This window comes from Onychostoma macrolepis, chromosome 20 (assembly GCF_012432095.1).
Source record: "Onychostoma macrolepis isolate SWU-2019 chromosome 20, ASM1243209v1, whole genome shotgun sequence".
NCBI lineage: Eukaryota > Metazoa > Chordata > Actinopteri > Cypriniformes > Cyprinidae > Onychostoma > Onychostoma macrolepis.
Window position 1 is genome coordinate 31,806,395 of NC_081174.1, and position 15,437 is coordinate 31,821,831.

General features: G+C 44.0%; 1 protein-coding gene and 1 pseudogene across 1 annotated transcript; both read left to right on the plus strand.

Moving 5' to 3' along the window:
- Positions 1-1,561: 1,561 nt before the first annotated feature.
- On the plus strand, positions 1,562-4,084 carry LOC131527491 (uncharacterized). The gene is made up of 6 exons (XM_058756627.1): positions 1,562-2,796; positions 2,873-3,060; positions 3,134-3,231; positions 3,303-3,460; positions 3,531-3,723; positions 3,793-4,084. Exons 1-6 carry the CDS (start codon positions 1,566-1,568, stop codon positions 4,067-4,069), a joined length of 2,145 nt encoding a protein of 714 aa, XP_058612610.1. The 5' UTR covers positions 1,562-1,565; the 3' UTR covers positions 4,070-4,084.
- An 8,432-nt stretch (positions 4,085-12,516) lies between these two features.
- On the plus strand, positions 12,517-15,437 carry LOC131527541 (trichohyalin-like; annotated as a pseudogene).

The window sequence follows — 15,437 nt, forward strand, 5'->3', positions numbered from 1 at the left end:
AAATGATACCAAACATGAAGGGGAAAAACAGTATATTCACAAGATACAGTCTAACACATAGGGCATGTGGATATCCTTGCTTTTTGGGGAAGAAGAGAGGGAGGAGAGGCAGAGAGGGCAGGGGAGAAGGGGTGGTAAATGATCAAGGAGATAAGTTTGGTCAGGGTGGTGTTGTTTGTTCTCTTTGGAGATCTCTTCTCCAGATTAGTTTTATGGTTTTATTGCATGGCATCTGTCTTTGCGAGAGTTCCTGAGTTTTGGCCTCAGAATTAATTTTATAAGGAAATAAATTCACTCCTTGCACACCAATGGATGAACCATGGGGAACGCCGTGAGGGACTTTGGATTTCTGTCTGTCACTGGCTTAACACGGTGTAGCTCTCGTGGTTATAGGAAAAAATACACTTTTTGTTATGAGTATGCAGAACTGACGAGTTTGTGTCCGTGGATTCACTAAAATCGGCCAAAGTGTAAATCCTGTGCGAGACCTGGTCCCTAATGAACGAAGATTTGAAAGTATGGGATTTCCAGAATAATCAAATATATAAATTAATATACAATCGATATCTGTGATCAGTTTTTAATTAAGAATATTGCCTAAATTTAATGATCACTTGAAATTGGAGTCAGATTGAATGCGGAGCTAGACTAAAATTGAAACTAAATCCAGATAAATTCAGAGGCGCAAGTAAAAGACCGAACATGCATTAAACCTACGACCAGGCCGCTGGATTCCACTGTTTGGGCTGGCGGGTGGAACCTTACACATAAAATATTTAGATTATAGTAGTAACTTTTAATTCAAGAATTTCCAAACTGGTTTTAGAAAGCTAGGACAAAGACCCTTTCCCCCCCCCCCCCGAGCGCCAAAAGCAATCAAAGCTGGTGCACAGAATGTTTCAGTTGAAGAATTTACCTGTTGCATTTGTTTCCAACCATTTTTCCCAGACGTGTCCTGGGCAGGATTTCTATATTGCTTTGATTAAAAGTACCACGAGAGAGTTTCGAAAACATAAGGAATCGATGTCATACACAACGATCGGTCTGCACACGCAAACAAAGCCAAATCCTAGATCAGGGGTCACCAAACTTGTTCCTGGTGGGCCAGAGTCCTGCAGAGTTTAGCTCCAAAGTTTCAAAAGTTCAGTGCTTTTGAAAGTGAAGTCAAGTTCTTTTAATTGTATAGTGTATTTCATTCCCCCAGTTTCATTCCCCACTGTTAAAGTACCAATTCTATTCAACCAGTGTAGTACAAAGGATAAGACCAAGGCTGAATCGGAAGTGCATGCTACCATACTAGTTCTTCCATAAATAATTATATAACAGAAATGGTAAAGTTAGTAAGATTTCCTGAATTCAGCTTAAGTTTGTATCTATATCCATGTTCAAAATAAGAAAGAAGACTTGAACTTTGAGAACCAATGATACATAAACTCCCACTTGTGCAAGTCTGGCGAATCATTACAGTTAATGAAGAGGGAGGAGCTATCATTAATTAGCTGAAATCTGTAGAGTACAAAAAGACCAAAGGGCAGTCTCTCCACTTTGTGACTAGCTATTGAACAATGGCTGGAAGTTGGGGTTTGTGTCAGATTTTGGCAGTTTGTGCTTTGTGTCATGCTGTTCCTCAGCGGAATGATCTGCCCCAGAACACTCAAGCTCTGATGTTCCAGCAGACTGACCAGCAGTTTCAGAAGCCAGTTCAACAGCAAACTGAACAGTGGTTTCAGAAGCCAGTTCAACAGCAGACTGACCAGCGGTTTCAGAAGCTAGTTCAACAGCAAATGCCAGTTCAAAAGCAAACTGACCAGTGGTTTCAGAAGCCAGTTCAACAGCAGACTGACCAGCGGTTTCAGAAGCTAGTTCAACAGCAAACGCCAGTTACACAGCAGACTGACCAGCGGTTTCAGAAGCTAGTTCAACAGCAAATGCCAGTTCAACAGCAGACTGACCAGCGGTTTCAGAAGCTAGTTCAACAGCAAACGCCAGTTCAACAGCAAACTGACCAGCGGTTTCAGAAGCCAGTTCAACAGCAGACTGACCAGTGGTTTCAGAAGCCAGTTCAACAGCAGACTGACCAGCGGTTTCAGAAGCTAGTTCAACAGCAAACGCCAGTTCAAAAGCAAACTGACCAGTGGTTTCAGAAGCCAGTTCAACAGCAGACTGACCAGCGGTTTCAGAAGCCAGTTCAACAGCAGACTGACCAGTGGTTTCAGAAGCTAGTTCAACAGCAAACGCCAGTTCAACAGCAGACTGACCAGCGGTTTCAGAAGCTAGTTCAACAGCAAACGCCAGTTCAACAGCAGACTGACCAGTGGTTTCAGAAGCCAGTTCAACAGCAGACTGACCAGCGGTTTCAGAAGCTAGTTCAACAGCAAACGCCAGTTCAACAGCAAACTGACCAGCGGTTTCAGAAGCCAGTTCAACAGCAAATGCCAGTTCAACAGCAGACTGACCAGCGGTTTCAGAAGCCAGTTCAACAGCAAATGCCAGTTCAACAGCAGACTGACCAGTGGTTTCAGAAGCCAGTTCAACAGCAGACTGACCAGTGGCTTCAGAAGCCAGTTCAACAGCAGACTGACCAGTGGCTTCAGAAGCCAGTTCAACAGCAAACTGACCAGCGGTTTCCTCCGCAGTTTCAGCTTCAGAAGCCAGTGGCGCAGGCAGAGCCCCTTGATAAATGTGTTGTAGCTGATTATGAGCAAATCCAATGCGGACAACCTGGGATCAGTGGTGCTGAGTGTGACGCAATGAACTGCTGCTTTAATGGACAGCAGTGTTACTATGGGAGAGCAGGTAAGTGTTCTCGGTCTTATTCGGTTGATGTTAAACAGATTCTCAGAATTAACCTTCTCTTGTACCCTTGTTCCAGTGACTGTCCAGTGTATTAGAGATGGTCAGTTTGTGGTAGTGGTGTCTAGAGACGTTACTCTGCCTCGACTGAGTCTGGATTCGGTTCGTCTACTGGGTGGAAACGACCCACCTTGCGGTCCTGTGGAGTCCACACCTTCTTTTGCTATATACCAGTTCCCTGTGACCGCATGTGGCACGAGCATGATGGTGAGCAGCTGCTTCTGGTGTTATTCTGCTTTGCTTATGATGGACTGGATGCTAACACTGTTCCTATTCACAGGAGGATAGTGGATATGTGGTGTATGAGAACAGCATGACCTCCTCATATGAAGTAGGGATTGGACCGTTCGGTGCCATCACAAGGGACAGTCACTTTGAGTAAGTGATCTATGACTTGGAGTGAATTTTAATCTCTGATAAATGCTACAAGCTCACCGTCTGTTGTCCAGGCTTCTCTTCCAGTGTAGGTACTCTGGAACTTCTGTTGAAGCTCTGGTTGTGGAGGTCAACTCTGTTCCTCCACCTCCACCAGTAGCTGCTCCTGGACCTCTCAGGGTGGAGCTCAGACTGGCCAATGGCCAATGTGTCACCAAAGGCTGTGCTGAAGGTAAGGTCTTGTCCTGTGTCTTCCTAAAGCCTTTCAAACTTGAGTCCGCTTAAACCCCAGTGTTCCTCAGGGGATGAGGCCTACACGTCCTACTACAGTGATGCTGATTATCCTGTCACAAAAGTCCTGCGAGAGCCTGTGTATGTTGAGGTGCGCATTATGGAGAGGACTGACCCCAACATTTTCCTGATACTGGGACATTGTTGGGCGACTTCAACCCCCAGTCCACTCAGTCTCCCCCAGTGGGACCTTCTGATCGATGGGTGAGTGTAATGCCAATCTTTATCCAGTTAGTCTGCTGGGAGACACTTTCTAACCTCTTTCCCTTTCAGATGCCCTTACCAGGATGACCGTTATCTGACCACACTGGTTCCAGTGACTGGCTCATCTGGTCTTCAGTTCCCAACCCACTACAAGCGCTTTGTTGTGAAGATGTTCACATTTGTAGATCCAGCTCCTCTGCAGGAAACCGTATGCTCTCTAGCTCTTCCTGAACCCTTAATATTACACTTAATTCTTAAATGGATTCTATGGCTTAACTCTTTTCCCCTCTCAGATCTTCATCCACTGCAGTACAGAGGTGTGTCATCCCTCTTCTGGCTCCTGTGAGCAAAGCTGCACCAGGAAGAGTGAGTACTTGCTGTAACTTAACTTGATGAAACGAGTGTTTTTGAAATGCCCCTCACGCTTTTACCAACTTCTCCTGCAGGGAGAGACACTCATGCCAAGACCATCTCGAGTGGACAGACGGTGGTTTCTAGTGGAGAAGTTACTCTGGTCATGTGAATTCAGTGATTTTAATAAACTGCATGTAACTTCAAGATTCTTGTTTCTCTGGCTTTTGTTAGCTGAGTCTCAAACACTGTTTATAGTCTGGTTTAAAGGGACCCTCTACTAAACTGGTGCTCCGTTTGCTTTAGTAAGGTCTCCCATTCTCACCAACAAAGTGACATCTTGCTAAAGCTGAGCATCTACAAAACTTAATTTGGCCAACTGCTTGTTAAGCTCCAATGGCAGACCTAGGACCCACCACTCAAATCGTCAAAATGCCTTATGAAATTAAAGGCTATGACCGAGTGCTATACGGATTTCTCTGGCCAGTGTTAACACCATTCCTGCTTCCTGGCTGGTGTGCAGTGATGGTCAGTCATGACCAATGTTCCTCTAAGCCGTGCACTTCCGCAGAAGTTACAGCTTTACTTCACAGGAATAAATAACACTTTAAAGCATATTAAAGAACTTTACTGATTCCAAACTTTTGAACGACATTGTATTATACTGTAAAATGTTTTCTCAGGTAACCTAAAATGTACATTTAGTTACATCAAGGGTCAAATCAAATATAAATGGCAAATTAAAGTTAAAATTTACACACGTTTTTGTGTGCGCTGTACAGGTCTGGTATAAAGAGTATTTTTGCTCAGGTGTCTGAAATCTCCGCCCAATAAAGAAAAGTTTTGCTCAGCAAGAAGAAAAATTTCGAGGGAACATTGATCATGACCAATAAAACCGATCTCCAAAGAAGGCAAACAACACCACCCTGACCAAACTTCTCTCCTTGCTCTTTACGACCCCTGCCTCTGACTCTCCTCCTCGCTCTTCTTCCCCAAAAGCAAGAATATCCATATGCCACAAGTGTTATATCTTGTGAATGTTGTTTTTCCCCTTTCATGGTTGGTATCATTTTAAAGGTCTCTGTGTGATGGGTAAATTGGTCTGAATTTCACAGTAGCCCCTTGTATTATGAGAAATATTGAAAACTTAAGTTAACTCTGTACTTCTGTCATTTTAGTCTAGCTCCGTGTTCAATCTGACTTCAATTCCAAGTGATCATTAAATTTAGACAATATTTATAATTAAAAACTGATCACAGACATCGATTGTATATTAATTTAGATATTTGATTATTCTGGAAATCCCATACTTTAAATTCTTCGTTCATTAGGGACCAGGTATCGCACAGGAATTACACTTCGACCGATAGTGAATCCACGGACACAAACTCGTCAGTTCTGAACTTATTCAGAGGGTGCAGAGTGGTTATAACTGCGCCTGCATACTTTCCTATATACTATTTTTGGTAACACTTTATTTTGATGGTCCCTTTTGAACATTCTGTTGACACTAAGTAATGTTGCAACTACATGTCAGCAAACTCTCATAAGAGTATTAGTAGACTGTCTGCTTCATATCTACTAACTCCTTATTGTGTTGGTCTCCCAACAGATATTCTATTGACTATAAGTAACTTTGCAAGAACGTGCCAACTTAATCTAACCCTAACCCTACCAGTCAACTAATACACTACTACCACTCTAATGAGAGTTAGTAGAAATGTAGGTGCAACATTACTTCTAGTCAATAGAATGTGTTAAAGGGACCATCGAAATAAAGTGAAACCCTATTTTTCCTATAACCACGAGAGCTAAACCGTGTTAAGCCAGTGACAGTCAGAAATCCAAAGTCTCCTTCATGGTGTTCATCCATTGGTGCTTTGGTATGATCTGTCCTGAACGCAAATTTGCGGAAATACCACTACAAATTAATCTACTGGAAAAATGATTTCTGAAGAGATCATTCAGAATATAAGTCAAAAATAACATTTTATTATCAGTCAGGTAAATATGTATTAATTATGCCAATTGCATAGCCAATTCAAAGATGTCAAGTCATATCAATACAAAACATCAAATTCTCAAAGATTAATCTAAGAGTAAAAGATGCATACCAGACCCTAGAACAGGGGTCACCAGACACGTGTTTTGTCACTTACCTTATATACCCAGATAACAAAGACAAAGAAATCTTCAAATCAGTTGTAAAAACATAAAAGACCTTTTGGTTTTTTGGTTCCCGTGCTCCAGGGGCGTAGAATTAGGGGGGGACGCAAGGGAGGTGTCCCTACCAATATCCAGCGACTACCAAACTGTCCCTGGCAATAATTTTGACTATATGTTTTTGTAATTTCAGACGCATCTGAAAGGTGCCGGACGAGGAGAGCAGCGCAGCATTTAAAACAACTCACAGGGATTGCACCCAATTCAAGACCGCAGTCTAAAACAGTAGATATAAAAGCCCACTTCTGGAATTAACAAAGCTGCATCGATGAGTTTGAAGTACGCTGTTTGACAAAACAGAGCAAATGGAAAGAGAAAGCGCGACCTATGGCTCTTATTAGATACAGACAGAAAGACAAACGTTGTGCGGAAAGATACACAATCTTCCAGCCTGGGATAAAGTCATTATGAACATTAACAATAATTTGGGACAAATATAATGTGGATTTTATGGTAAACTACGTAAGTGGCACTCTGTGGTGCAGCAAGATTTGGAACATGCGTCCTGAGTCGTCTTTAACTTTAAATTAATGATGTTCAACTGTTTGTGTTGGGTTTATGTCCCCACCAATGTCAGAAACAAACCTACGCCCTTGGTACTAATTGTCACATGGCCTATCAAGCCATTTCCCATTATAATCCATGTAAACACAAAGTTCCTTTCCACCACTGTTGTCTGGCTCATGATGCCAGTTTCTGAAATCTCTGTCCTTCCTGATAGAAATCATTGTCTTCCAGTGACCATCTCCAGATGTTCTTCAGCACATCATCATACAGTCCAGTCCAGTCCAGGCTGAGCCGCTGTAACTCCCATCAACTGTGTTAATCAGCCTGTTCATTTCCTCCATGTTATCAATGGTGGCCAGATCAGTGTAATTCTGTCTGCAGTATCTCTGAGCTTCAGTCCAGGTCTTAGACTCGTTCACAAAGTGATACTCACGGGATGATGTCAAAGATGAAACTGTGGGGAAAAGTGTAAAATTGTAGCTTTTAGAAATTTTAGTTTGATAACAACAAGACATCTACTCGCAGCTGTAGAAAAGAACAAGACAACTTGTACCATTTCAGTTAATGTAATTTAATGGATTACAGTCCAGGTTGAGAAATATACATACCACTGTAGCAAATAAAAGGAAATGTAGAAAAGCCGTATTCATCAGTCCATTTCCCAGAGACTCTAAATGAGACGCAGTACAGGATCCTGCAACATTATCTGGCCGTCCTGTCCTCCAGTTAGTGAATGAAGAGTTGCTCTGATCTGACCAAGTTCTGGTTCTGTACAGACCGATCCAAACAGAGGAAGGATATTGTAATAACGACTGAACTTTGAAATTTTCAGTCTCATTCCTGATACTGACGAGGTCTCTGTGATGTTCTCTGCAGTAACTTTGAGCTTCAGTCCAGGGGCCCGTTTCAATAAGGAGGTTCAACCAACTCTGAGTTTAAACTTGAACTCAGCGTTGACTTACTCTGAGATGGGAAACTCTGAGTTTTCGCACAGAACAGCTGAACTGAGATAGTTTACTCAACTCTAAGTAGGTTGACTCTGAGTTAAGCGCGTGCACCACGACTATGAAAAGTCATGATCAGTGGAGCGTCGAAATTACGATTCACCATGGCAACAGCTCCCGCCAAAAAGATGTCAGCGCGCGTACTTCCGTCAATGCGTAACTTTAATTCTTAATAACTGTCAATAATTTAATAACTGTTATAATATCAGAGGTGAAAACTGTAAATTATTGAACTAATATTCATTTTAATGGCATCCCATGGCCACAAAAAAAAAAAAAGGAACACAACAGAAAAAGAAACAAGAATGTGGCAGCAGTTGTAAAATGAAGTATAAAACACAATTCAATCACGGTAAAGTTTTAAGCATGAAAGGTTCATGGATGTGGGCTAAATTACCTTACAAACATTTGACATTAAATATCATTCAATGTCTATTTCGATGCGCTGCAGCTTTTTCCACATAGTCTAACACTCTTTTCACATAATTAAATATTCTCTAATCCAACCTGTTACATTTCTTAATTAATAAAATGAACTACTGACTTGTCGACAGCAAGAAGGCAGAGGAGAACCTGCAACAGCGCCACTGACAGATGAAGAGGAGACGGTCAAGTATTGAAGATTTCTAAAATCCAAAAGTAAAAAGAATAACTTTTGCTTTTGTATTAGGAAATAAAGATGACCAAAAAATTTTGAATAATTTCTTTATTTAACAGCTGTGGTGATGGTTACGGCTCGTACTACCCCTCCATCTGGCATCCTTCCATTCCATACAGTAATCAGTTTCATTTTTAGAAGGTGAGATGGTGGAGATATGCTTGTCATCAATGCATCCAACCACACTGGAAATTCTGATTATTGGGTTACTTCCAGACGTCACAGAAAGATGTTAAGTGAACGTCATTTATCAGATTAGCCTAATTTAAACCGGTTTTTACACCACTGACATACAGTCCCGTGAAACTCCTCTTTGACGGATTTGTACCCAGGAAAAAATTCTCAGAATGAGTGTGAGAGGGATGCACACTTTCCTTAAAATCTGCATACAGCGGACTTATAATGTGTTCTGCATGTCCGATGTTTTAAAGTGCATTTTTCTTATTTTGCAAATTATCTTCCAATGGGGTAAGCAATTAAAAATATTCTTCTTTCCGTTTGCATTAAGATTATTTTTCTTACCCTATGGCGGACAATTTTACTTGTTTTATGTAATATGCACTTAAAAGGAAAATCCCCCAGGAAACAAGACTAAATATAGACCATTTTTCATATATAGAATCCATATAAAGAATTTTTAGATATTTGTACTTGAAATAAGACAAAAATACTCAGTAAGAAAAGCAATTTTGCAGCGTGAATGAATGAATAAGGTATTTAAACTTCCTAACACTATAAAAAGGGGAGGAGACGGAAAGAAACTTCGGTTTATCAAGACAACCTGCTCCCGACCAGGTTAGGTTCACAGAGTAAGTTACCACGTTGACTTACCCTGCTTTCTCGGTTTGACAAACCACCCCAAGCTTGGTGCACAAACTCTGCTATTGTTGGGAGTCATTGTTCAGCTAACCTTGAGTTTCTCATGGTTAAATGTAGACCGTTTATCTACCGCGGAGTTCACTTCCACCATTATAACTGCAGCCTATATTCCCCGGATGCTGATGCCAAGCTTGCTATGAAAGAACTTCACGCAGCCATCAGTAAACAACAGACTGATCACCCGAAGCGGCTTTTATTGTTGCAGGTGACTTTAATCACTCAAACTTAAAGTCAGTGCTACCCAAGTTTCACCAGCATGTTTCCTGTCACACCAGAGGAAACAAAACCTTAGACCATGTTTACACAAACATGGCTGGAGCTTACGTTGCGACACCCCTCCCCCACCTGGGACAGTCAGATCACCTTTCTTTGTTCCTCACCCCCAAATATGCACCCCTCATCAACCGTGTGAAGCCATCAGTGAAGACCATCAAGGTGTGGCCTGCGGGGGCAGATTCCACACTCCAGGAAAGGTTTCTACACACAGACTGGAGTATGTTTGCTTCTCAAGCCACCAGTGGCGCTCACACAGACATTGACTCTTACACCTCCTCTGTATTGGATCATATCAATATCACCATTGACAGTGTTACAACCCAGAAACAGATCACCACATATCCAAATCAGAAGCCTTGGATGAACAAGGAAGTGCGACTCCTGTTGAAGTCACGCAACACTGCCTTCAGATCAGGAGATGCACAAGCCTACAGCACATCCAGAGCAAACCTGAAGAGGGGCATCAAAAAGGCCAAGCACTGCTACAAGCTAAAGATAGAGGGACACTTTTCCAACTCTGACCCTCGACGCATGTGGCAGGGCATTCAGGCCATCAGTAACTACAAACCCACCCACTCCACCCCCGCAGCCACTGATGTCAACTTCCTGAACGAGCTAAATTACTTTTATGCTCGCTTTGAAAGAGACAACAGAGAAACTGCCACCAAGCTCAATCCCTCAGCTGACCACCCACCAATCATACTCTCCTCCACAGATGTCTGCAAGGAACTGAGCCGGATCAGCGCGCACAAGGCTGCTGGACCAGACAACATCCCTGGTCGTGTTCTCAGGGCATGTGCGGAGCAGCTCGCTGGGGTTTTTACAGACATTTTCAATCTGTCTCTTGCCCAAGCAGCCATACCAACATGCTTTAAATGCACTTCCATTGTGCCAGTGCCAAAACACTCTAGTCCGAGGTGCCCTAATGACTACCGCCCTGTAGCACTCACACCCATCGTCATGAAGTGCTTTGAGCGGCTGGTCCTGGAACACCTAAAAGACTCTCTACCATCCACATTGGACTCACACCAGTTTGCCTACCGTAGCAATAGGAGCACAGAGGATGCAGTTTCCATAGCACTGCACTCTGTGCTCACTCACCTGGACAATAAGAACACTTATGCACGTATGCTGTTTGTTGACTTCAGCTCAGCATTCAACACTGTCATCCCAACCAAGTTAATAGCCAAACTTGGAGACCTGGGCATCAATACCTCAATGTGCAACTGGATTTTGGACTTCCTGACCAACAGACCCCAGAATGTTCGATCAGGATTCACCTGCTCCACATCCATCACACTTAACACTGGTGTACCACAGGGCTGTGTGCTAAGCCCGTTTCTCTACTCCTCTTCACCTCCGACTGCAAGCCTGTGTATGGATCTAATTCCATCGTCAAGTTTGCAGACGACACCACGGTGATTGGCCTCATCAGTAACAACGATGAGACTGCCTATAGGAGGAGATCCAGCACCTGGCCACATGGTGCAGTGAAAATAACCTGCTCCTCAACACCACCAAAACGAAGGAGCTCATCGTGGACTTCAGGATGGAGTCAAGAGGCACACACGACACCATCCACATCAATGGAATGGCTGTTGAGCGTGTCTCCAGTTTCAAGTTCCTGGGGATCCACATCTCGGCGGACATGTCGTGGAAAACCAACACCTCCAGCCTGGTCAAGAAGGCTCACCAGCGCCTCTTCTTTCTGAGGACACTGAGGAAGAATCAGCTCTCCTCAGCTATCCTGGTGAACTTCTATCGCTGCGCAATAGAAAGCATCCTGACCAACTGTGTCACAGTATGGTATGGGAGCTGCTCTGTTGCGGAGCGCAAGGCACTGCAGCGGTGGTGAAAACTGCCCAGCGCATCACAGGGACTCCACTACCTGCCATCGAACACATCCAGAGGAAACGCTGTCTGCATTGAGCTCACAGCATCCTTAAGGAATCCTCTCACCCAGCCCACAGACTGTTTTCTCTCCTGGCACGTTTCAGGTGCCTCCGGACCAGGACCAGCAGATTAAAGAACAGTTTCTTCCCAGAGCTGTCTCTTTACTGAACCCTAACCCCGTTGATCCACTTCCTCATATATTATTAACTCTTCTCTCCTACCTCACATCGGCCTTATTTGCACTACTGAATGTAAATTTTATTACAGTAACAACTGTTTACTTTTAATTCAAGAATTTCCAAACTGGTTTTAAAAGCTAGGACAAAGACCCCCAAAAGCAATCAAAGCTGGTGCACAGAATGTTTCAGTTGAAGAATTTACCTGTTGCATTTGTTTCCAACCATTTTTCCCAGACGTGTCCTGGGCAGGATTTCTATATTGCTTGGATTAAAAGTACCACGAGAGAGTTTCGAAAACATAAGGAATCGATGTCATACACAACGATCGGTCTGCACACGCAAACAAAGCCAAATCCTAGATCAGGGGTCACCAAACTGGTTCCTGGTGGGCCAGAGTCCTGCAGAGTTTAGCTCCAAAGTTTCAAAAGTTCAGTGCTTTTGAAAGTGAAGTCAAGTTCTTTTAATTGTATAGTGTATTTCATTCCCCCAGTTTCATTCCCCACTGTTAAAGTACCAATTGTATTCAACCAGTGTAGTACAAAGGATAAGACCAAGGCTGAATCGAGTGCATGCTACCATACTAGTTCTTCCATAAATAATTATATGACAGAAATGGTAAAGTTAGTAAGATTTCCTGAATTCAGCTTAAGTTTGTATCTATATCCATGTTCAAAATAAGAACGAAAACTTGAACTTTGAGAACCAATGATATATAAACTCCCACTTGTGCAAGTCTGGCGAATCATTACAGTTAATGAAGAGGGAGGAGCTATCATTAATTAGCTGAAATCTGTAGAGTACAAAAAGACCAAAGGACAGTCTCTCCACTTTGTGACTAGCTATTGAACAATGGCTGGAAGTTGGGGTTTGGGTCAGATTTTGGCAGTTTGTGCTTTGTGTCATGCTGTTCCTCAGCGGAATGATCTGCCCCAGAACACTCAAGCTCTGATGTTCCAGCAGACTGACCAGCGGTTTCAGAAGCTAGTTCAACAGCAAACGCCAGTTCAACAGCAAACTGACCAGTGGTTTCAGAAGCCAGTTCAACAGCAGACTGACCAGTGGTTTCAGAAGCCAGTTCAACAGCAGACTGACCAGCGGTTTCAGAAGCCAGTTCAACAGCAAATGCCAGTTCAACAGCAGACTGACCAGTGGTTTCAGAAGCCAGTTCAACAGCAAACTGACCAGCGGTTTCAGAAGCTAGTTCATCAGCAAACGCCAGTTCAACAGCAAACTGACCAGCGGTTTCAGAAGCTAGTTCAACAGCAAACGCCCGTTCAACAGCAGACTGGCCAGTGGTTTCAGAAGCTAGTTCAACAGCAAATGCCAGTTCAACAGCAAACTGACCAGCGGTTTCAGAAGCTAGTTCAACAGCAAATGCCAGTTCAACAGCAGACTGACCAGTGGCTTCAGAAGCCAGTTCAACAGCAGACTGACCAGCGGCTTCAGAAGCCAGTTCAACAGCAAACTGACCAGCGGTTTCAGAAGCTAGTTCATCGGCAAACGCCAGTTCAACAGCAAACTGACCAGCGGTTTCAGAAGCTAGTTCAACAGCAAACGCCCGTTCAACAGCAGACTGGCCAGCGGTTTCAGAAGCTAGTTCAACAGCAAATGCCAGTTCAACAGCAAACTGACCAGCGGTTTCAGAAGCTAGTTCAACAGCAAATGCCAGTTCAACAGCAGACTGACCAGCGGCTTCAGAAGCCAGTTCAACAGCAGACTGACCAGCGGCTTCAGAAGCCAGTTCAACAGCAGACTGACCAGCGGCTTCAGAAGCCAGTTCAACAGCAAACTGACCAGCGGTTTCAGAAGCTAGTTCAACAGCAAATGCCAGTTCAACAGCAGACTGGCCAGCGGTTTCAGAAGCCAGTTCAACAGCAAACTGACCAATGGTTTCAGAAGCCAGTTCAACAGCAGACTGACCAGCGGTTTCAGAAGCTAGTTCAACAGCAAATGCCAGTTCAACAGCAGACTGACCAGCGGTTTCAGAAGCCAGTTCAACAGCAAATGCCAGTTCAACAGCAAACGCCAGTTCAACAGCAAATGCCAGTTCAACAGCAGACTGACCAGTGGTTTCGGAAGCCAGTTCAACAGCAGACTGACCAGTGGTTTCGAAGCCAGTTCAACAGCAAACGCCAGTTCAACAGCAAACTGACCAGCGGTTTCAGAAGCCAGTTCAACAGCAAATGCCAGTTCAACAGCAAACTGACCAGTGGTTTCAGAAGCCAGTTCAACAGCAGACTGACCAGTGGCTTCAGAAGCCAGTTCAACAGCAAACTGACCAGCGGTTTCCTCCGCAGTTTCAGCTTCAGAAGCCAGTGGCGCAGGCAGAGCCCCTTGATAAATGTGTTGTAGCTGATTATGAGCAAATCCAATGCGGACAACCTGGGATCAGTGGTGCTGAGTGTGACGCAATGAACTGCTGCTTTAATGGACAGCAGTGTTACTATGGGAGAGCAGGTAAGTGTTCTCGGTCTTATTCGGTTGATGTTAAACAGATTCTCAGAATTAACCTTCTCTTGTACCCTTGTTCCAGTGACTGTCCAGTGTATTAGAGATGGTCAGTTTGTGGTAGTGGTGTCTAGAGACGTTACTCTGCCTCGACTGAGTCTGGATTCGGTTCGTCTACTGGGTGGAAACGACCCACCTTGCGGTCCTGTGGAGTCCACACCTTCTTTTGCTATATACCAGTTCCTGTGACCGCATGTGGCACGAGCATGATGGTGAGCAGCTGCTTCTGGTGTTATTCTGCTTTGCTTATGATGGACTGGATGCTAACACTGTTCCTATTCACAGGAGGATAGTGGATATGTGGTGTATGAGAACAGCATGACCTCCTCATATGAAGTAGGGATTGGACCGTTCGGTGCCATCACAAGGGACAGTCACTTTGAGTAAGTGATCTATGACTTGGAGTGAATTTTAATCTCTGATAAATGCTACAAGCTCACCGTCTGTTGTCCAGGCTTCTCTTCCAGTGTAGGTACTCTGGAACTTCTGTTGAAGCTCTGGTTGTGGAGGTCAACTCTGTTCCTCCACCTCCACCAGTAGCTGCTCCTGGACCTCTCAGGGTGGAGCTCAGACTGGCCAATGGCCAATGTGTCACCAAAGGCTGTGCTGAAGGTAAGGTCTTGTCCTGTGTCTTCCTAAAGCCTTTCAAACTTGAGTCCGCTTAAACCCCAGTGTTCCTCAGGGGATGAGGCCTACACGTCCTACTACAGTGATGCTGATTATCCTGTCACAAAAGTCCTGCGAGAGCCTGTGTATGTTGAGGTGCGCATTATGGAGAGGACTGACCCCAACATTTTCCTGATACTGGGACATTGTTGGGCGACTTCAACCCCCAGTCCACTCAGTCTCCCCCAGTGGGACCTTCTGATCGATGGGTGAGTGTAATGCCAATCTTTATCCAGTTAGTCTGCTGGGAGACACTTTCTAACCTCTTTCCCTTTCAGATGCCCTTACCAGGATGACCGTTATCTGACCACACTGGTTCCAGTGACTGGCTCATCTGGTCTTCAGTTCCCAACCCACTACAAGCGCTTTGTTGTGAAGATGTTCACATTTGTAGATCCAGCTCCTCTGCAGGAAACCGTATGCTCTCTAGCTCTTCCTGAACCCTTAATATTACACTTAATTCTTAAATGGATTCTATGGCTTAACTCTTTTCCCCTCTCAGATCTTCATCCACTGCAGTACAGAGGTGTGTCATCCCTCTTCTGGCTCCTGTGAGCAAAGCTGCACCAG

What these genes read in the sequence shown, in the direction of transcription:
- LOC131527491 (XM_058756627.1), top strand. Translation starts at nt 1,566, where the DNA reads ATGGCTGGAAGTTGGGGTTTGTGTCAGATTTTGGCAGTTTGTGCTTTG. An exon ending in CATGTGGCACGAGCATGATG is followed by an intron (nt 3,061 to 3,133) that starts GTGAGCAGCTGC and finishes TCCTATTCACAG; the next exon opens with GAGGATAGTGGATATGTGGT. An exon ending in CACCAAAGGCTGTGCTGAAG is followed by an intron (nt 3,461 to 3,530) that starts GTAAGGTCTTGT and finishes AGTGTTCCTCAG; the next exon opens with GGGATGAGGCCTACACGTCC.